The sequence below is a fragment of the Xyrauchen texanus genome, chromosome 46 (genome assembly GCF_025860055.1).
Source record: "Xyrauchen texanus isolate HMW12.3.18 chromosome 46, RBS_HiC_50CHRs, whole genome shotgun sequence".
In the NCBI taxonomy this organism is placed as follows: Eukaryota; Metazoa; Chordata; class Actinopteri; order Cypriniformes; family Catostomidae; genus Xyrauchen; species Xyrauchen texanus.
This window is the reverse complement of record NC_068321.1, coordinates 11101872-11122687: the sequence shown is the minus strand read 5'-3', so window position 1 is coordinate 11122687 and position 20816 is coordinate 11101872. Positions and strand designations below refer to the sequence as shown.

The following is a 20816-nucleotide window of genomic DNA, read 5'->3' as shown; positions in this document are numbered from 1 at the left end:
TCCGGACCGCATGATTTTCTGTCGATGCCATGAACAAGGGAAACTGTGCACTGTCAGTCCAAAGAGGAATATACCGGCTTGGTAAATGGCGAAGACCTACGATTATCTGTTCAAGCTCTTGCTCATAGGGGACAGCGGAGTGGGAAAGACATGTCTCCTGTTCAGATTCAGCGAGAATGCGTTCAACACCACCTTCATCTCCACAATCGGTCAGTTCACCGGTCATCTGGGTATAGTGATAGTGTCCGTTATATGCAAGGAAGGACATTAGTGTCCTAGAAATCATTCAGTTGAAACTGTAATAAATAAGTTACTATTTCCTTTTGCTTATATAAAGTAATTAGAAAAAGCACCTATTTCCCCCCTCAATCAATCATGTGGTTACATGTCATTTATGGAACATTAAAACATCTGGATGTATATAGAAATTCTGGCCTAGGAGTAAATACTATTCAGCTTGCTTATTTATCCAAATGTAAACATACAGACAGATAAATAAATATTGATTATTGATAGATAATTTATTGTAGGCATTCGATAGATAGATAGATAGATAGATAGATAGATAGATAGATAGATAGATAGATAGATATCATTCAGATATAATGTACATCCTATATAATGCATGTATGAAAATTATATATACTCAAGAAACAATGCTGTTGGCTCTTTAAAGGTGTGAGAGTCATCTTTTGCTGATGACAGCTTTATCTAATTTTAACTTGTCAAAACCCTGTTCAGTAATGACCTTTTGCAAGTTCATACAGGAGTCCACACAAGACAAATATAACATTTTAATGGGCTATGTATATGCATTCTGTGTTCTCATTCAGTGCCCTAACGTGCTAATGAACCCAAGCCAGCTGATATGTTACAGTTTGCTGGTTTATAGAAGTATTTGTTTGAAAAGATGGCAGGCTGTTGGTCATGACCAGGTGTTGTTTGCCATATGATGACAGCTGTTATCAATTTAGCAATGAGTTACAATGTAATGCAAGTATTCTCTCTTGATGGCTGACCATTATAGGCTAATCAGTTAAAGAAACAGTTCACTCCAAAATGAAATTTCTCTCATTTACTCACCCGCTTTCTTTCTTCTGCTGAACAAAAACAGTTCTGTAGGTCCATACAATGCAAGTGAATGGGGGACCAGAACTTTGAATCGCCATAAAGCATATAAAGGCAGCATAAAATTAACCCATAAGACTCCAGTGGTTAAATCTATATATTCAGAAGTGATGTTATCCAATTTCACTTTCACATTTTCTTTTGTTGATTCACATATTTAAGGAAATTTGACTTGATAACAGATTCTTCCAGTACTCACAGAAATACAACAGCTAGAATATTTTCAGAAAACCAGTAATGCAAATACAATAATAGAATAGAAGTGACCATATATAAACCAAACCTCCATTTACGGACATTTTAGGACTTCCTCATTTGAAAAAAAAAGAACATGCATAAAATAATTATTAGGGTTAGGGATAGTCTATTATAATTAGCATAATATACATTACAAGACGTATATTGTATGTCCCCATATAGATAGCTAAGTGTGTAAATGTGTGAATGCTGCATGGGTGTATCTTGAGTTTGCCTGCACAGAGAGTTTAGTCATTTCCTTTGCCAGTTTTTCCATCTGATTATAACCTTAACACACCCTCTGCCTTTTTTTTTGCAATGGTGTCTTGTAGTAGAGTCTTTGGGCCTTGATTTCTTTCAGAGTTTAGTTGTGTTTGCAACTCATCTGCCTGCATAGACTGGCATCCTTCATCTCAGTAACTTTGCATAAATAAAAGTGTGAGTGATTGGGAAAGTACAGTTTCTTTGTGGTGATAAAGTGAGTGATGCGGGGTCAGAACAGCATTCTCATAGTAGTACACTTGACCATGAAAAAAGGGTGAAGTTCACACAATCTCAGCATTCCTACGCCAATGCATTTGACTGGCATCTGTGTTCTTGTTCCTGGATGTCTGTGACCCAAGTGGTGAGCACTCTGCCTGCTTCCTCATACTTCTCTGAGCTGTCCTTCTCTACTTCCTGTAGCTCTAAATGTGTGTTTCTCTAAGGGTTGTGATACTTAAAGTGATAGTTCACATTCACGTATACATTCTGTTATCATTTACTCACCCTCATGTCATTCCAAACCTCTGTGACTTTCCATAGTAGCATGTAGGTGTAATTTCTAGGGATGCAAGTAGAGGGTCTGTGAGGGGGTCATCTGGAAGGCCATCTGAATGCAGGTGGCTGATCTGAAACTGTCCCAGGAGGGTCTGTTGTGTTGATCATGCTGCTATGGGTCATTGAAAAGTGACTGGATTCCGGAGTCTCATCTGTACTGTATGCACACTTCCTGTATGGAAGTCAGCTTTTATCTACTGTTTAATACAGGGACAATACCCCTGGACCGACCTTAAGGGCATGATGGTGTTGCTAACTCGTGGATCAACCCATGTAGGGTTTGAATGTGAAAGTGCGTAATCTAGATTTATTTTTTTTTTTTTTAGCCTTAATTGATTAATTGAAGAAATATTCAAAGATTAATTGATAATTCGAGCCAAACTGTATTTATTTATTAAATAATCTTTAGTTGCAGCACCATTTTTGAATGCGTAAAGCTTTTTAGTAGTGCAGTTAGTCGATTAAAATATTTAATCCCAATTAATTGCATGATTTTTTGTTAGAGATTAATCGAATAATAGAAGAAATAATTGAAGATTAAATGAGTATCAGAATTATTGTTTGTTTCAGCACTATATTTTTATGCATAAAGATTTTTAGGAAGGGACAAATTACAGACTGCACCATTAATGGAACATATTGTTTTTATATCACTATTCAACCTAGAATTCCCATATCATTTGTCCGATTGATTTCTTTTCAAACATGACCTAATGTAATGAGGAATTTGAGCAAAGTCCAGTCAGACAGAACAGCTAACAGGGCAGCAGGAAACCACCTATCTCTCAGCAACTTAAATAGCCTTGAGATGTCAGATATACAGAAAATAATCTATGATGTTGTCTTTATGTTGCGTAGTGAATGTTTGTGTAAAAGCAGTTTCAGAAAATGGTAACCTTATACCAAATTGGAAAAGAGTAATTTAATAACCATTAACCAGGTCAAAAAGTTTCAAAAGAAGCTGATAATGGCTCATTATGCTCGACCATTGCAGAGCTACAATTATGGTGATCCCTTGTACAACTGTTGATGTTTCTGTTTTTCTCAATTGCCAGGAATTGATTTCAAAATCAGAACTATTGAGCTCAACGGGAAGAAAATCAAGCTGCAGATATGGTAAACAATTTATTTGTCACAACTACTAAATGTATTGTTGAGTTTATTATTTTTTTTTTTTTACTTTTTACTTTATTTATGGCACCATTCACACAAGCCGATATATTTAGAACTGTGTAAACTGTTGATGTACCGAAAGAGATGTTCACATCCCTTAGAAGACTTCTTCAACACATATGAGTTCTGTGTGCTTCTGTGTGCTCTTTACAAGGAAAACAATTACTTAAAAGGTGAAAAATGGCTGCTTACAGCAATATGTCTGTTAATGTATTTCAAAGCACTGCAGAGAGTTTAGAGGTCTTGATATATAATGCTTTATGGTTTTTTTTTGGTAAAAGGTAAATTACATCAGACCTTCGTTTTATCAGTTTATTGAGAACTTAGGTGACGCCTTATTTGGACAGCAAATATTTTACATGGGGACGTGAGGTAATTCCAGCATTTACAGGGGGTAGTCAGTGATTTTATTGCCGTCCGAATCAGAAATGTCTGTGTTTTTCTCCAACATCCCATGAGAAAATTACCGGCCAAATTACTGACTGCTTTTCTGACAAACACAAAGGTCATGTGGTAATTTAATAAGTACTGTCTGAATCCACATCACTGAGTTTATAATCCAAAAGCCGTTTTGGAAATTTGTTTCATTTATTTTCAATTTAACATAATTCCAAACATATTTAAACGCAAATACAGAGACTTCGTAGATTGATGGATTTTCCTTATAACAAGTGCTACTGCAATCATGTGATCGACAAAAAGCCATGATTTAATCGTCATCTGAACGCATGAGTTTTAGCACAGAGGAGCCATGAAAATGTACTTTTACAGACGTCACCCTGAGAAACAAATGCCGTACGAATAGGGCTTTAAGAAAGGATGGGACAACAAGCTCCAAAAAGCAGGGTGGGATTCACTGTAAGTGAATGAGTTTTGATTGTAAGTGTTTTGATTATGCAGGGTGACAAATGAAGGAATACATGAGACGAGGATGTATATTTGTGTTTAAAGAACTCTGTCTGGTTGTTTAACAGGGACACAGCAGGACAGGAAAGATTTCGGACTATCACCACAGCATATTACAGAGGCGCTATGGTAAGACCATACTAACACTCACACTATTTTCATGGAATGATATATAAACCATTTTAATGACGTAAACTATAACAAAGGAATTGCAATGTGAATAAAGCAGAAGCATCTCCCACTGTTGTTTTGAATGTATTTGACCACTAGCCGGAAATGTTCTTGGAACAAAGACAATGAATATTCTTTGAAATGGTCTGTTTACTGTAGATGAGTTTTTGAGCACATTCAATGTTTCTTATCTAGCTTGCTTTCTTTTCAGGGGATTATGTTAGTATTTGACATCACCAGTGAAAAGTCATTTGAGAACATAAAAAACTGGATCCGCAATATCGAGGAGGTAATTCACTACAATACAAAATTACGTTCATATGTCTGCTCAGTATTATGCTCAGATATGGCATAACATGTAAATACGCTAATCTACGTTACGCACTCGCTCCAAAAATTTATTATTTTATTGTTTATTTAAATCATTTAAGATCATATATTTTTACATTTTTAAATACATTTTCCATTTAACTTGAAGAACGTCTCTATTACTTTTTTTTAGCATGCGTCATCTGACGTTGAGAGGATGATCCTCGGAAACAAATGTGACATGAATGACAGGAGACAGGTATCCAAAGAGAGAGGAGAGAAAGTGAGGCCTGCTTCTTACAAGCTCTCTGCAGTTTTCTCATGCTCAGATACATAATGTGTTTATCCTAAAATGTCATTATTGCATAGATTATAACATAATATATTGTATGTTTTTTTATATATAATATACTGTATTTGTCAATATAAATATATAGGGCAGGGTAAACTATTGATTTTCCGATGCATACTGATCTTTGTTTTAATGATCTCGATATCGATTCTTTCTCTCTATGTGGCATCCCCCTTTAATGCAAGTAAATCACTCTCATGTGCAATCAAATCTCGTGCTGTGCAACTAAAAATGTCTATGATTAGCCACTGGCTAGTAAATGTTCAGATTTCACTCACCGGTGATTAAGTTGTATAGTGCAAACGTAATTTATTTATTTATTTGTCTAAATAATGGGTTTATACTCAAGAAACAATTCCCAATGTGCTTTTAAGTCCTCATGGTGTTGTAGTGACTCGCCTCAACTGGACAAATCCTCCACGTCTGAGACTGTCAACTAGCGCATCTTATCACGTGGCTTGTTGAGCGCGTTGTCACGGAGACGTAGCGGTGTAGAGGCTTCACCCCATCCACCACGGCATCCACGCTCAACTCACCACGTGCCCCATCGAGAACGAACCACATTATAGCGACCATAAGGAGGTTACCCCATGTGACTCTACCCTCCCTAGCAACTGGGCCAATTTGTTTGCTTGGAGACCTGGCTGGAGTCACTCAGCACGCCCTGGTAGTGCAGACGTTATTAACACAGTGGTGCTTTCACTGCATGTTGCGAGTAAAAGTTTGGTTTAAATTAGTGCTGTCGAAGTTAATGTGTTAATAACACGTTAACGCAAAATTCAATTAGCGGCACTATTTTTTTTACGCCGTTAACACGTAATATGACCCTTTGAATTAACCATAGTTCATGAGAAGCAAGTCGTTTGCAAAAACAGTGTCGCGTGCATTGACTGTCTGGAAAACAGATGGTTGGAGATATTATGCTGATACCTTCATCAAAAATGTGTTCAATGTAGCACAGATAGAGCTCGGAACATGATTGCAGTGGCAAGACAGTTTAAACACCTGCCTTGCACTGCAAGGCGTGTTACCCCCTCGGCTCGAGATCAAAATCACTGGTAGCCCTTTTCCACCGAAATTGCAATATTTCTTGTGCTGAGCCTGTGGTCCTCTGGTTCACGCAAGCTGGAGCCTAATATAAACCGGACTTGCTTTTCCACTGACCTGAGAGCCGAACAGTGACGTAACATGTTACTGTCTACGTGGTTGTTTCAGGTGACTAACTCAAACATACATGGCGCATCACAATGTGTTTGTATACAGTTTTTACTCTTGTTTTTGAGGACATATTTAAACATACAGATTAAAGCAATCCATAGTTATTACATTGCTCAACAAGATTGTCAGAGAAGACATCTACGCTAGAGATGACAAATAATGTACATTATATTGTATGAACTATGGCTTAACTTGCTAAGTTCTGTAAACTGTTACAGTGGAATCATTAATAACATTGGTGTAACAGATGGTTGTATTTGGATTTTTGCCATAGCGTATAATATTATTGACTGAGAATACCATTGTTTTACTTAACAAATAGCTGTGATCTTCCAAACTTAGTGAGTAGCTGGTCAAAAATCGCCTTACAGAACAAAACAATGCACAAAATAATATGACAACAGTGTAAGAAAATCATGAGCGTTAATGGCTGAATTCAATGCCTCGTTTAGTTAGCATGCTGGTCGGTGTCCAAGTCCAAAACATTGTTGCTCTGTCCACTGTCACTTTTGCTTATGTCCTTCTTATGATCCCTGTACTCCCTTAAGTGTTTTTCAATTGGTTTATGATTTGGTCTATTGTCTGAGTGAAGGCAGCGTGCATCATTTCGTGATGTATCTTCATTCTCAAGAGTATTTTTTCCTTTGATATCTCTAGTTTATCTCAGGTCCTCATAAATACCATATCGCAAGTAGAGAACTTGTTTCGTTATGTTACCTGAAAGCTTTTGATGTCTGATAATTTTGTGGCATTTTGTGAAGAAGTACTCCTTGCTGCAGACGGTAGATACTGTTGTTGTTTGGGAAAACTTTACCATAGCGACTAAACATTATCCTGCCCTCAGTCCCCTGACGTAATCGGTTCCAGTGTAGAGACCAGTAAGCTTTTGGGGCTGGTGCGGAACTAGGTTTTTGGGCCCGGAACGGCCTTTTCTGCGGTGGCAATGTGCAGAACAGTTTGAGAATTCACACCGGCACAGGAACTCGAACCATGTCGGTGGAAAAGTGATATGAGGGTGCTTCTGAAAATAGTGGGAGTGCTCTTATAAAGTGGAGATGTATCGTATTACACTTTTTTTTTTAAAGATGAAATTGTTTAAATGCTACTAAATCAACGTAAAGAAAATAATTTTAAATGTACACACTTTTTTTGCTTTGTTTTTTCAGTGCACGATCTGTTGCTGAAAATGAGTACATACTGATTTTCAAAATCATACACGTTTATTAGTTTTGATGCAGAGATTTTGTGTGTTCACTGGGATTCAGGGAAATCTGCTTTGCTAATATACAGGCATACATAGCCTGTTCAACTGAGCAGGGGTGTGCATATATTTTGGTACAGGGGCCACATCATCCTTTAAGTGGCTTTATCACACATTTCGTTGAGCTGAAAATCACATGACCGATTTCTGAATCGTTTCTGAAGTGTTTTTCAAGGAGGACAGACTTGCATGCATGCATGCAAGATTGCACAAAATAAGTATAACATTAGGCATAATATTTCAAATTTGTGCAAGAATAAATCTCTGATTGGAGGGGTCACATATATTATCTGGCAACCCTGAGTATATTAAATGCTTGTGGAAGTACGTTAGGTCCCAGTGATCTATTAAAAAAAAACATTCAGGATAAATTTGCCCTGGTCTGCAAGTCAGGTGCTCTAACATTGATTTGAGGGTGCTTAGCAGCCCTGTTGAAGCAGGCCTGGAGCGGCGATACTGATTACCGGCTAATGGAAACACCGCTGCTGTCTCCAAGGTTCTGTCATAGTGTCTCTGTTTGATAGTGCACTAGCCAATGCAGAAATTTGAGACATATTTGGAACCCTGCAGGTAATCTACACTGTCAAAACCCATTTAATCCCAACGGTTACAATTGTGTTCGGGGTCTAAAAGGAGTTTTTGATGTATTTTGCCCAGAGTTGTCAATTTTAAATAATGATTTTTTTGCCTCAATGGTGCAAATAGTCACATGACCAGAGCTATTTAATTCCACTGTGAAAGTTCCTGGAAAGATTAAAGCGAATAAATCCTGTCATAATACAGTTACAACTACTATATTTTGTACACAAATAAATGTGTTGTTGATTTTCTGTTGTTCAACTCTGTTGGTGGGGTAGGTTTTGTGTGGATGACTGAAAAATACATCTGAATGAAGCATATTTTGTCCACTCATGTTTATAAAGACATTGCGATTAATCATGATTAACTAATATGTGATTAATCGTGATTAAATATTTTAATTGTTTGACAGCCCTAGTTTATATAATTCTGTATTTCCAAACATGAGATCCACGGATCCATATGTAATTGATTAATGTCTCTTTTAATACCCTTTCTGTTTTTCACAGTCAGTAAATTGATTAAAAACAATAAAGAAACTGCCACATCTTCTCTTGATATATGTGTTAACGGGCTGATGACGTTAGTCTTAAAGAGACAGTACCGATTAAGCACTTGTTCTTCATATCAATGTAAATACCTGTAAATAGTACAAATTATGTAAACAATAAAAATGTAACAAAAATATAAATGCAACATAGTATATGCCATTTCAAGACATTAATTGATGATAAAATGTGACCAATTTGATGCAAAACTAATGATAAAATAATTTGTCAAATTAATATTTTCAAATTGTACTTAAATTAATCTTTTTTAATTAAGAGCATTAGTTGAGAGAGATATATTTATATGTAAGCAAAGTTGACATTTGTGGTGATGTGGGTGTGACTGAGCGACGTCTGTATGGAGTGAGGCCGGGAGAGGAAGAGCGGTTAAGGATTGACACCTGTGGCTTTGTGCTGCAGTGAGAGCTGGAAAGGGTAAAAAGGGCCTGAGGAGAGAGAGTGTGTGTCTGTGTGCACTGCTGAAATGAAAACAGTGTGTGGTATACTGAAAAGTAATGTAAATGTAGAAACTTACGTGAATTGTTTATCCGGCTCCCACTTCCTCCTTTCTACCTGAACAAGTGACTTATCACAAAATTGTACAGAAATGTACCCATATGAATCGATATAAAATTGAGATCGGAATCTAATTGAGAGCTTGTGAATCGGAATCGAATCGGGAAATCTGTATCAATACCCAGTCCTATAAATATACATATATACGTAAACATTGTAATATATCAAGTTTGCACAGTAATTGTATATAGGTCAGTGGCGTGATGATAATTATTTTTGGTCTGAATCTATTAAGTTATTCAAAGCTGTCTTTTCGTCATTTGCCCAAAAAACAAGACATTTTCTTTAATTGAATTATTCGTTGCGTACACGCACATGTATTAATGTGCAAGGAAAGTATTTTATTATCTTTACAAAATAGGAGAATAGTCCAACATTTTGTAGAAAATTCCATTATGTTTTTCAGAATGTATGACACAAACTTGACAGATGTTTTAAATATGATTTTTTTTTATTTATAGATTTTTCATTTTTATTATCTCGGACAACCTTACTTGTTAATGGCCCATTTAACACATAAAATATGGAACATTATCTGTTTACCTGAATTTTAAGTGCGATTATGTAATTTTCTGCTTTCTTCCTTTAATTGAGTTTTTGCATGATAAAATTCTTTATTTTTTCTTTAGTTGGCAATCGATTATGGAATAAAATTTCTGGAAACAAGTGCAAAATCCAGCGTAAATGTGGAGGAGTCTTTTTTCACCCTAGCCAGAGACATCATGGACAGACTCAACAGGAAAATGGTGAGCCACATTTCATAGTGTATCATAAAGTCATATGTGCTCTTTCCTGTGTTATAATTACTGTATATATATTCTCTCATATCCCTCTCTCTATTCACCAGAATGATGGCGGTCATGCTGATGGTGGGGGGCCGGTGAAGATCTCAGAAAAGCGCTCCAAAAAGCACAACTTCTTCAAATGTTCTCTGCTGTAACTCTTCTGCAGCGAGTGGATACATTTACCCGCTGTGTCACGGTGGCAGCCACAAATGCTGGTATAACATATCACATAAGCCCCTGCAAAGATCTGCAATATCAGGCTCAAGAGCAGACAAACGTTTGTGTTTCAAAGCCTTTAAAGTCAAATTGGAACTGAGGAATGATGCAGTTTTATTTCATTCGTGGTAGACTCGAAAAATAAGAAGTGTTTTGTTTGTTGTCTGGTGATAATTGTGATCATGATCGTGTCTGTTCTGGTCATAAGATAATGGATCAAAAATGAAAGGGATTGTTTAAAGGTATAGTTCACCCAAAAAGGAAAATACCTTTTTTTCGAACACAAAAAACAGCAAAAAAAGAAATCATAAATACTTGTGAAAAGTAGTCCACACCGCTTGTTAATTATATTCCAAGTCTTCTTAAGCCATATGACAGCTTTGCATGAGGAACAGTGTGAAAATTAAGTAATTATTCACTGAAAATCTTTCTTGACAAGCGTGGTCACCATTTACTTTCATTGTATGGAAAAGAGCAGCTCGGACATTCTGCTATAAATAACTCCCTTATGTGTTTCTCAGACGAAACATAGTCATACAGGTTTGGAGCGCATGAGAGTGAGTAAATGATGACATTGTTTTCAACTATTCCTTTAATGTGTTTTGTTAAATATTCTATACAAATAATGCATACGCTGTCTTAAAACATTTGCTGCTGAAGGCTTAGATATACATTTAGTATTTCTAAATTAGTGAGAGTTAGAATTTTGTCAGTATTATAGTTTGTTTTGTTGTAATATGTTACCAAGTGTCTTTAAAAACTACAAATGCACTGTTTTATATGTATATATATAGTGTGTTTTTTATTTTGGAACACCCATGGGTTAAAAGCTCTTTACATGTGTTTTTAGTGAGCTCTTCTTACAGCCAAATGTCCATATATATCACAGACTGACATCAATCCACCCACTGGATGGTTACAAAGATAGAACCTGATGGCTGCTTGATGGATAGAGGAACATCTTTAGGCCGTGTATGATAGGGAGCACAATTTACTTGGCAAAATCACAGGCAAATGTATGTGAATATCTATAATCACTTGAACCTTGAGTCATTTTTGGAGATATTTCATAATAAAGACTAATAATCAGCCGCTTAATTTGCATACATTTAAATTAATGAATTCATTTGATAATTACAGGCTGCTTAGCCGCATACAAGCAAGTGTAGATACTCAAACCATTAGGTCATGTGTGAATTACTTATGCTTGAATAAACAAGCCACTAATGCATTCTTATGAGTCATTAATAAAACTGCCTTTGAGCGATATTTTTGCATATCAATTTGATATTTCTCACTCTTTGAGCTCTTATTGTTTTATTGGAAGTAGTCAGCGCAAAATGTTAAATGTTCTATGTACAGCCTTTCTTACTGTTTACATAACTCGTTACACCTTAAGCTCTTAAAGAAGCGTGCTGTTGCCAAAAAGTGGTATTATGTGTTTTTTGTGCTTGTAATGTTATGTGCATAGTTGTATTAGTCAAAGGACACAGGGTGAATATTATAGGTGTTGACACTGGTTATATCTGCACTTTTGTTTTTGTTTGAGACATTTTGGTCTGCCATTTATACTTCAGAAGAGGAAGTAAATGAAGTAGGTAACAGCAATAAAATGTCCCATTCTGGGATTGCCTTTTCCAACTACTTGTGCTGATGGGAACCTTAATGCCTTAGATCCATATCCATTTATATGAGTTGGACTTTTTGAATCCTGGAACTGCCATACTTCTCATATTCAAATGGGACCATTGTTATGCATGTATTATTTAATATTTGTGATTGTATGACCTAACTTTTAAGAGATAACTGGACTTGTGTTACTGGACTCTCTATATAATGCAGCCTGCTATATGACAAAAATAATATAAAGCTTGTTTTATAAGCATAAACAATTTTTGAACAAGAATTTGAAGTGTGGTTTTATTAACTGTAAATGTTATACTACATATAATAACTAAAGGAAAGACTGTGTACAACATTTTTGCCTGTCTTGATTAATTTCTTGCTTTGCAGTTCATCATCCAGAACAGAAGATAGTGCTGTTGTACAGTTTTAGGCTTACCCACCTTTTCAGTCGTTTTGGTTATAGAAGTATTTTCTACAGAAGCCTTTTCATAAAATCCTTCATAAAATAGTTATAAGCCATGAAACAAACCAACCAGCTCAGAAGTGAATCACAACATTACAAACTTGGATTTGAAGCAAAAAAGTATTTGAAAATAGGACAAAAGGACAAAGTTACAAGACTGTGTTCCTGATGTTCTGCACATGATAGGAACTACAATCCCATTATGCATTGCTAATGATGTAATTGAAAATGACAAACAAAAAATGAAGGAAATATAAAAAACTATTGATTTTAGGTTGCTGAGTGCTTAATGGAAGTGGGCACGCTGCTGGACTTGTTTGGCAGGCTTTGTTGGGCAAGGATCTCTGATTGGTGCATCTTTCTCTGCTGGGTCATAGGTATTGTAGTTCTTCACCAGGAATTCCATTATTAAACAGGATTTTTAAACAATGAAGTTGAAATAACAGACTGTTCGCTTCAAAAAATGCATATTCCATCGATGAACAACCTCAGAGTTCATGGTAGACTGTTGCACTTATATACAGAGCTAATTATGATGACTCTATCGCTGTTGGCACATCAGCAATTCACTGTAGGCACTAGCAGTGTTCGAATTGGGTCGAGCTCAACCAAGGCCCTTCTCCACCGATTGCTCAGTTTTGCCAGGCGGCCAGCTCTAGGAAGAGTCCTGGTTGTTCAAAACTTCTTCCATTTATGAATTATTGAGTTTACTGTATTCTTGGGAACTGACCATTTTTTTTAGCCCTCCCCACATCTGTGCCTTGACACAAACCTATTTCTGTGCTCTGCAGGCAGTTCCGTTGACCTCATGGCTTGGTTTTTGCTCTGATATGCATTTTCAGCCATGAGACCTTATATAGGCAGGTGTGTGCCTTTCCAAATCACGTCCAATCAATTGAATTTGCAACTGGTGTACTCCAATCAAAGTGTAGAAACCTTTCAAAGACGAAGATATAAGCACTTAAAGGGGTCATATAATGGTACATGCACTTTTTCAAGTTGATTGTACTGAAATGTGTGTTGGCTGTGCCTGTACACAACCATCCTATTATGATAAAAATCCATCCAGTGTTTTTGTTTTAATCTCCTTATATATTTTCCCCTGCCTCAAATCGAACCGTTCGACCGTGTGACGTCACACGGTCGGACGCCCCTCCCAGGATTGTTGATTGACAGCAGTGTTTCAACACAGACCCGCCCTCGCTCGTGAGCGAGCTGTCAATCATAGTCCGTCATCATTGTTGAAACACTGGAGCAGAATGGCGCCTAAGCGATTGTGGTGTTCTGTTCTTCGGTGTAATAACGAACACAGCAGTCATTTTGATGTTCCTAAATCTGAACCGCTGAAGACGCAGTGGCTGAGTTTTGTTTACGATGGGAATATTCCCCACGAGCAACGTCAATGCCTTCATGTTTGCGCGAATGATTTTTCACCAGACTGCTTTATAAACGAGGGTCAGTATAAAGCTGGTTTTAAGAAGCTGCTGCTGAAAAAAAGATTCGGTACCAACTATTTATATTCCCTCTGCACCTCCAGAAGAAGTAAGTGTAATGTTTTATTAACCTTTATATTAATCTTTGCAAATCGCTTGCACGCTTCACAATGAATGTGGCTAATGTTTACACTCAGGGTACATTACGGCATGTTTTCCATAACGTTACGACGTTCTCAATATAATTCATAATCCCACGTTTATAATGAACAACGCGTTATGGTTATTGTGTTATTAAAAACTGTGTACGCAGGTGTTAAGTTAACATGGTAACACTAAGTTACACCTGGTTTACTTGTATGTTACTGATTAAGAACTAATGTCAAAAAAAACAGTTATACGGAGAATAACTCCAGAACGGAGGGGCGGGGTGACCAAAGCTCATTATCATTTAAAGTCATAAGCACTGAAACAGCGTGCTGAAAATAGAGCTGTTTTTGAGCAGGTAAAATTAGTGTTTTCTTAAAATACTAATGAGAATTTTTAATAAAAGTATATTACAAAGTTTTCATTTAGACCCTAAAGATTCATATTTACTTGTACAAAAATGGCATTATATGACCCCTTTAAGATATGCAGTCTCTCTCTTCCGGCTAAAAAGACCATCCATGACATCACAAAGAGGTTGAGAAACCTTGTTCAATCAAATGCTTTCTAGAACGAGAACACACCCTACAACTGTTCAGCACATCCGGCTGTGATCTAACTATCACTAATCATACCATCTCTGGGAACGTCGAAGGGAACATAATCCATGCCGTAGGGTCATTCCAAACAGTTTTGCCAATAAAATTCACTCAAAAAGTGAGTTGACTGTTATCACCTTTCAGCAATCTAAAGCTCTCACAGTGGGGGGTAATGGTCTCCGAAGGGAATAGGGTTGATCACTTTTGAATAAGATACACCGTCATGGGAGCTGGACTTAAGCAAAGTTTATTTATATGTTTTGTGCAGTCTGACATTTCTTGGCATAAACAGCTTGAGTAAGTGTTCTTTATTCCTTAGGCTTAGTGTATTGTGATTCAAAACATGTATATATGATCTTGTTTCTCATTCATCTGCATTGGACTTGCACAATGGCTCCAGCCTTTTAGTAAGCAAAAATGTGCTGTGTGTGTTTGTGGGCTTGTTATGGATTAATGTTGTTAGTTTGATCACTGTTCGGAAAAGCTGGCCGGTATTGAGATCGCTTCTAAAGTTTCCCCGGTAAGCGGCTCTGACATAACCAACATGGTGGAAAGAGGTATGTGTGTGTGTGGTTGTGGCTGTAAAATATTCCATACCGCCAATTATTAAAAATGGGATGAGCTGGTTGGTTTGGTTCATGGCTTAAAACTCTTTTTATGAAGGATTTTATAAAATCCCTGTGGAAGAAATTAATGGGAAAAATACTTCCGGAGCCAAGGTGGCTGAAAAAGTGGACTGGCACTGTTGGGCTATATTGGACTCACTCTAGGACTTGCTCTTTGTACTCTATGGCTTATGTGAAGATGTGTGCTCTGTTGTCTTCTCTGTTGGCTTTCCAGGTTCAATAGAGTCAATAGAGTCTCCACATGCTCCAACAAGGTCTCTCTCACTGCTGGATCCATAGGTCCTTTTCAAGCTGTTTTCTATGGACTTGCAAGGTTTTGTGGACCAGCTCTTAGATCTTCCATGGAGGAATACTGTATCTTTGGGCTGAAGCAGATGACTTTGCTCATCTTGGACTTCACAACCACTGGCACCTGCATACATAGCCATCTCATCCTTTTCATTCTTCTTCTCGTGTCTTTCTTCTTTTCCGAGACCTCCTTCAGGATCACCTTCTGGTTCCTTTGTCCCCTCTAATTCAGTATTCACACATTTGTCCCATTCCTCAACAGTCTCGCTACAGACTTCCTGTTTTACCTGATCTACATCTTGCTGTCCCTCTTTGCCAGTTGTCCCTTCTGAGTTTTGCTCTCTTTCCTTTGTTATCCCATCTTCAATTATTAACTGATTACCTTTGTTACTCATCAGTCTATCTGTATTGTCTGCTGTCTTCTCGCCATCTTCCAAGCCCATTTCCTCCTTATTGTATCTAGAAGAAACTATTGGCCTCTGCAGCCCTAACTCGTCTGTATGCTGCTCTACCTTGAAACCATTGCTAAACTTGTCAATTTGATCTAACAAGGGTGTAACCATTGATACATCTGGTGTCTGACCAAAAAGACTGGGATGTACCTTATATTCATAGCCAGCACTCCAACGTCTCATATCTGGAGACCCATCCATGCCTCCGCCCGATCGAGTCTCTTCCCTTCTATTTGTTTGATCAAACAAGATTGTGCTGCTACACCTTTGTACAGTGGACGTCGATGTACTTTTTAATTCTTCTGGATAGTATCTGAATGCTTTAGCCTTTTCAAGAGGGAAGGACATAGTTGCCTCAAGTTTAGCCCTCCCCATCATCAAATCTTTTGGTTTGGCACAATCCAAAGAACTCTGAATGTCAGGAACTGGATATTTTGGTGATTGTGGTTGTGTCACTTCAACCTGATTAACGTTATCGACTCCCTTCTCACAAGGGAAGATCCGGATGTCCACACATGAGCCAAGACGTCTTTTTATCCCTGGAACATCTACCTCCAGGTTCTGCCCATATTCTTTTGTGTTGATGTTCATTGTGCTTATTGTTTTACCCTGATCCACCTCTTTTTCCTCAGGTGGGCGGTCATCAACACCCAGGTAGTAGCGATAGAGGCTGTACCCATCAGCACTGTTTATGCTGCTGTGACGTTGGAGAGAGGAGGGGTCACAAATAGAGGAGGCCGTTGACCGTTCCCGGGTCAGTTCAGCGTGGTCTATTCCCACCAGTCTCTCCAGGGCATTCACCATTCGGCCATGGATGTCTTCCAGTTGGGACAAACGGAGATCAACCGTCTGAAGGGAGGCCTTCATTGTGTTCTCTCTCTCATTTACCTCCTCAAGGCGCATGGACATGTTTTCCACCCTGAAAAGGAACAAGAGGAAAATGTAAATTTTTTTATGAATCAGAAAAATTAAGGTCTTTGATGAAAACTGAGGTCATTTTACTAGATTACCTTTTTTTATTCAGTTTTGAGTTTACCATTTTTGCTGATTAACTGTTACCCTTTTAAGGTAATGCCATTATAAATGTAACTAACTAACTATAAAGAATGAAAACAGGGTTTTAAATCAATCAATGGGGAAAGTTTTACTAATGTTCCTCATTCAAATTACCTTTCATTTGTAACCCTTATACGCTCATCATTTGAGGACAGTTGTTCATCTTCTTTCTCCCTGAAATATTCCTCCACACATTGCTCTTCAAACTCATAAAGCATCTTCAGCTCCTCGGGGGTAAGAATGAGCTCTTTATGAACAACACAAAAAATACAAGACAATCTCAGAATGTTCTTTTTAGTCTGTATGTTAGTAACATTTGGACTTTACATTTTATTACTTTATTTATTACTTATATTCTCCATGAGATTATGAGACTCACTTAATCCTTTATCCTTCTCATCCAATTCTCCCTCTTTTTTCTTGCTACAGCGGCAGCAGAGTCTGCGGAACAGGATGTAGAGGTGGCTGAAGATAATCATAGGTGGAGGCAGCACAGGTCTGTCATGGAAGGTCATAATTAGCTGATATCGCTGGAACTTCCACACCTGGTTGGAGATGGACTTCACCTCAAAGAAGGTGTTGCTAGAATGGAAGGGAACATATATAAAACTAGTTAAGTGAATGAACTATGAAATTGTGACTTGGAATGCACCAATGTAGAAATGTTGGCCAATACCAATATCTGATAATAAATTGTATGTTTCAGCCAATAACTGATTTTTTATTTTGTTTTGTTTTGATTTTAAACCTTGCAGAAATCCATCATAAAAACATAATCTGAATCTATAATGATCCTAATAATTAAAAACAAACGTAAAAATGAATTAATATATAGTCAACGATATATCATGCATCCCTATGATCTATTTTCAAACACTTTTCTAAACTTGCTGCTCATCCTGCTTAATTTAGCTAAAAATGTTATTATGAATCATTTATTAAATAATTAATAGCATTCTTACTTGAAGACAGCAATGAGCAAGTTGACGAGGAGGATGTTGGCTACTAATAAATAGCAGGCCATGATGGCAGGGGTGAGCCAGGCTCCAGGAATGCAGGGTGGAAGTTTTTTCCCATCTTCATCATATAAATTTTCTCCACAGGGGGCTGTTTAGAAAAGAGCTTCCTTGTTACCATATAGGATTAGCCAAGAATTTGTTTAGTTCAATACTATTGATCTTATCACAGTTTATCTTAATTTAAAAATGTTTAGCATTTGGCTTACGGTTTATTTCCATTGCGTAAACTTTAGCGAATTCCAGAAGGGAAGAATAATGGAAAAGAAGAAGCATTAGTGCAACAGAACTCCAAGAGAAAGTTTACATCAAGACATAATCAAACCCAACATCTTAATCAAGAGATAGGCTGGACTATCAAATAGAAAGTAATTCTACTAAACCTTTACTACAACTTTTCCAACCACAAAGCTGTGGCAGACAGCCACATATGATCATAATAACAACCACAATTTGACAACACATTTTTCTGTCTCCAAGTTTTAAATTTATACAAGACTTTAAAATTTAAATTATCTAATGGTTTCCTAGCACAAAAAAGGGTATTACTGCACCCAACACAAGGACCAGAGTGGAAATAGAGACATTGGTGAGGCGTTAGGAGGGTGGATCTAAATGTTTAAGCCTGACTATCTACCCTGGAGGCAGGAAACAAAATCTTACTATGAATTCTAGTCTTACGGTCTATCGAATCCGCAAACACCTCTCCGTAGATCATCCAATAGGGCATGTAGAAGATGTTGCGGGCCAAGCGCCACGTTGGTACCTCATCTGGGTGGAGGATGGCCTGTCGTGCCACACCGAAACTCATCAGTACCACCAACATGATCACCACGAAGTACAGCATGTCAATCATCTGCAAAACAGGCAGCAGGTAAACATTTCAGTAAATCGTTTTATGTTCATATTTAAAGGGATAGCTCACCTAAAAATGCAAATTGAATCATTTCCTTTTCCTTTCCTTTTATTTCATACAGTATTACTTTTTCCTGTCTTTCTTTTTTGTAGAACATAAAAGGAGATGTTAAGCAGAATTTAGGGACAAACAGCCTAAGTCTCCATTCACTTTCATTGTATACTGTCCACAGTCATACTGGTTTGGAACATAATAAGGTGACAGAATTTTCATTTTTGTGTGAACTATCCCTTTAAATCTAATGTGCAGAACAGCTTTAGGGCAACAAATCGCATTTACCATTTTTCCAATCATCATGACATAGGGTCCAAGGTACTTGTTGACCCCAAAAATGTCCAGCACCCGGATATACCAGAAGATGATGCCCACGCAGTAGATCACACGGCCGTAGCCCATGTAGGGTTCATTCTGCAGCCTAAGCAGTAGCCCGAGCAGGAAGGTGGAGATGGCCACCAGGTCTGTGATATTCCAGTACTCTTCTAACCACACATTTATCTTTTGTTTGAGCTTTCCTGGCTCTGACATCAGGATCTGTGAAAGAAATGGGACCAAACTGATTCTTTGCTGTTGGGTTTTCTATTAATTATTTTGTTTTTTGGAACAGCAAACCAGCTACAACCATTTTGTTTCTGCAATTAAGTCCAATTTTAGAGAGATATTTTCATCGATACCTGTCTGACTTTCTCTAGGCCCAGAGTGATTATGTATGAAATGACGATCCACTCTTGTAACGAGGGCCAGCGCTCCATCTTCACCAGGACTATATAATTATAAAGCATTAGATAACCAAGGTAGGAAATCTGTCCAAACATGAAGACAATGCGTTCAGTGTATGTTGGTCAATAACTCTAGTAGCTTTACTATCGATCAATAAAATCTATAATAAATAAGTTTATGCAAATATATGCAATATTGTACATATGTACTCACAGTGTTGAACCAAAATTTGGTGAAAGGGGCATTATAGAACTCAAAGATTTTCCTGCCAATAGGAATCCGCCTCATGTTTTTAGTGCCCTCTTCCTCATCTCCTTTCTTAGAAACTGCATCTGCATTGGCATCCTAAAAGGAAATTGGGTACCGTTTTAAAACAGGTTGAATTCATAGAAACATCAACACCCCTAAAATCAAATGTATAGAACGAAATCCTCACAAATTTTTCACCAGACCAAAACTGGCAGTTGCCCTGTATGTGTTTGTGTGTGTGTCTTTTTATTTTATAAAATATTATTTATATTGTCAAGCCAGTTCTAACCTCCTCCTTTCCATTAATCCCTTTACACTGGTGCTGAAACCCGGTAAGGAGGAGGGATGTGTCGTAGCTCGGTCCTTGGCCACTCCTCCACCCTCGAAGGATCGGAGGCAGACCTCCAGCCCCTGGTGGACAGAACGCCCCGCAGCATTTTTTGTGGACGGTAGGGGTCTCCTCTGCCCCTCCCCTCGCGGTCGGCGGCCGTTCCTCTGCTTCCAGGTGTCCGGGCTCCTCCGTCCTCCGGTGGATGGCCATGGCAGCTCTGTTGGGGGGGTGGTAGTGGCAAGGACTCTACTACGGCGCATCCCTCCTCCTTCCCGGATTTTGGCACCAGTGTAAAGGGAATAATGGAAAGGAGGAGGCGAGAACCGGCTTGATAATATAAATAATATTTAACGAAATAAAAAGACACACACAAACACATACAGGGCAGCTGCCCGTAATTCTCTCTCTCTCAAACTGTCGTCACCAGCTGCCTTTATCCCTCGCGTGCCACATCAGGCTGATTGGGGACCGGGCACGTGCCGTTCCAGCCCGGTCCCGCCCTCCTCCAATCTATAGGCTCCTAAGTCATTTTTTTAGTCTGGAGCCCTTTATATACTGTATATACTTTAAATTGGGCTAATTTATTAGTTACATTTAAAATCCACTTTACATTTTTTTA

The 20816-nt window shown here is 37.9% G+C and overlaps 2 protein-coding genes across 2 annotated transcripts in view; one reads left to right on the top strand and one right to left on the bottom strand.

Annotated features, from left to right (window-relative positions):
* Positions 1–21: 21 nt before the first annotated feature.
* On the top strand, positions 22–12197 carry LOC127638145 (ras-related protein Rab-8B-like). Its single transcript, XM_052119526.1, has 7 exons — positions 22–209; positions 3240–3300; positions 4332–4392; positions 4646–4723; positions 4937–5026; positions 9907–10023; positions 10125–12197. The coding sequence occupies exons 1-7, from the start codon at positions 86–88 to the stop codon at positions 10215–10217; spliced, it is 624 nt and encodes a 207-aa protein (XP_051975486.1). The 5' UTR covers positions 22–85; the 3' UTR covers positions 10218–12197.
* A 123-nt stretch (positions 12198–12320) lies between these two features.
* LOC127638024 (transient receptor potential cation channel subfamily M member 1-like) overlaps positions 12321–20816 on the bottom strand; it is a 32689-nt gene continuing 24193 nt past the window's right edge. The window contains exons 19-27 of the mRNA XM_052119372.1: positions 19831–19962; positions 19572–19700; positions 19180–19431; positions 18666–18840; positions 17931–18075; positions 17348–17550; positions 17083–17215; positions 16589–16831; positions 12321–15985 (exon numbers count right to left, since the gene is read on the bottom strand). Of these exons, the coding sequence (XP_051975332.1) occupies positions 15334–15985; positions 16589–16831; positions 17083–17215; positions 17348–17550; positions 17931–18075; positions 18666–18840; positions 19180–19431; positions 19572–19700; positions 19831–19962 (2064 nt within the window). The 3' untranslated portion in view covers positions 12321–15333. The remainder of the gene's footprint in view (positions 15986–16588; positions 16832–17082; positions 17216–17347; positions 17551–17930; positions 18076–18665; positions 18841–19179; positions 19432–19571; positions 19701–19830; positions 19963–20816) is intronic.

What these genes read in the sequence shown, in the direction of transcription:
- LOC127638145 (XM_052119526.1), top strand. Translation starts at nt 86, where the DNA reads ATGGCGAAGACCTACGATTATCTGTTCAAGCTCTTGCTCATAGGGGAC. An exon ending in GGATCCGCAATATCGAGGAG is followed by an intron (nt 4,724 to 4,936) that starts GTAATTCACTAC and finishes ACTTTTTTTTAG; the next exon opens with CATGCGTCATCTGACGTTGA. An exon ending in CCAAAGAGAGAGGAGAGAAA is followed by an intron (nt 5,027 to 9,906) that starts GTGAGGCCTGCT and finishes TTTTTTCTTTAG; the next exon opens with TTGGCAATCGATTATGGAAT.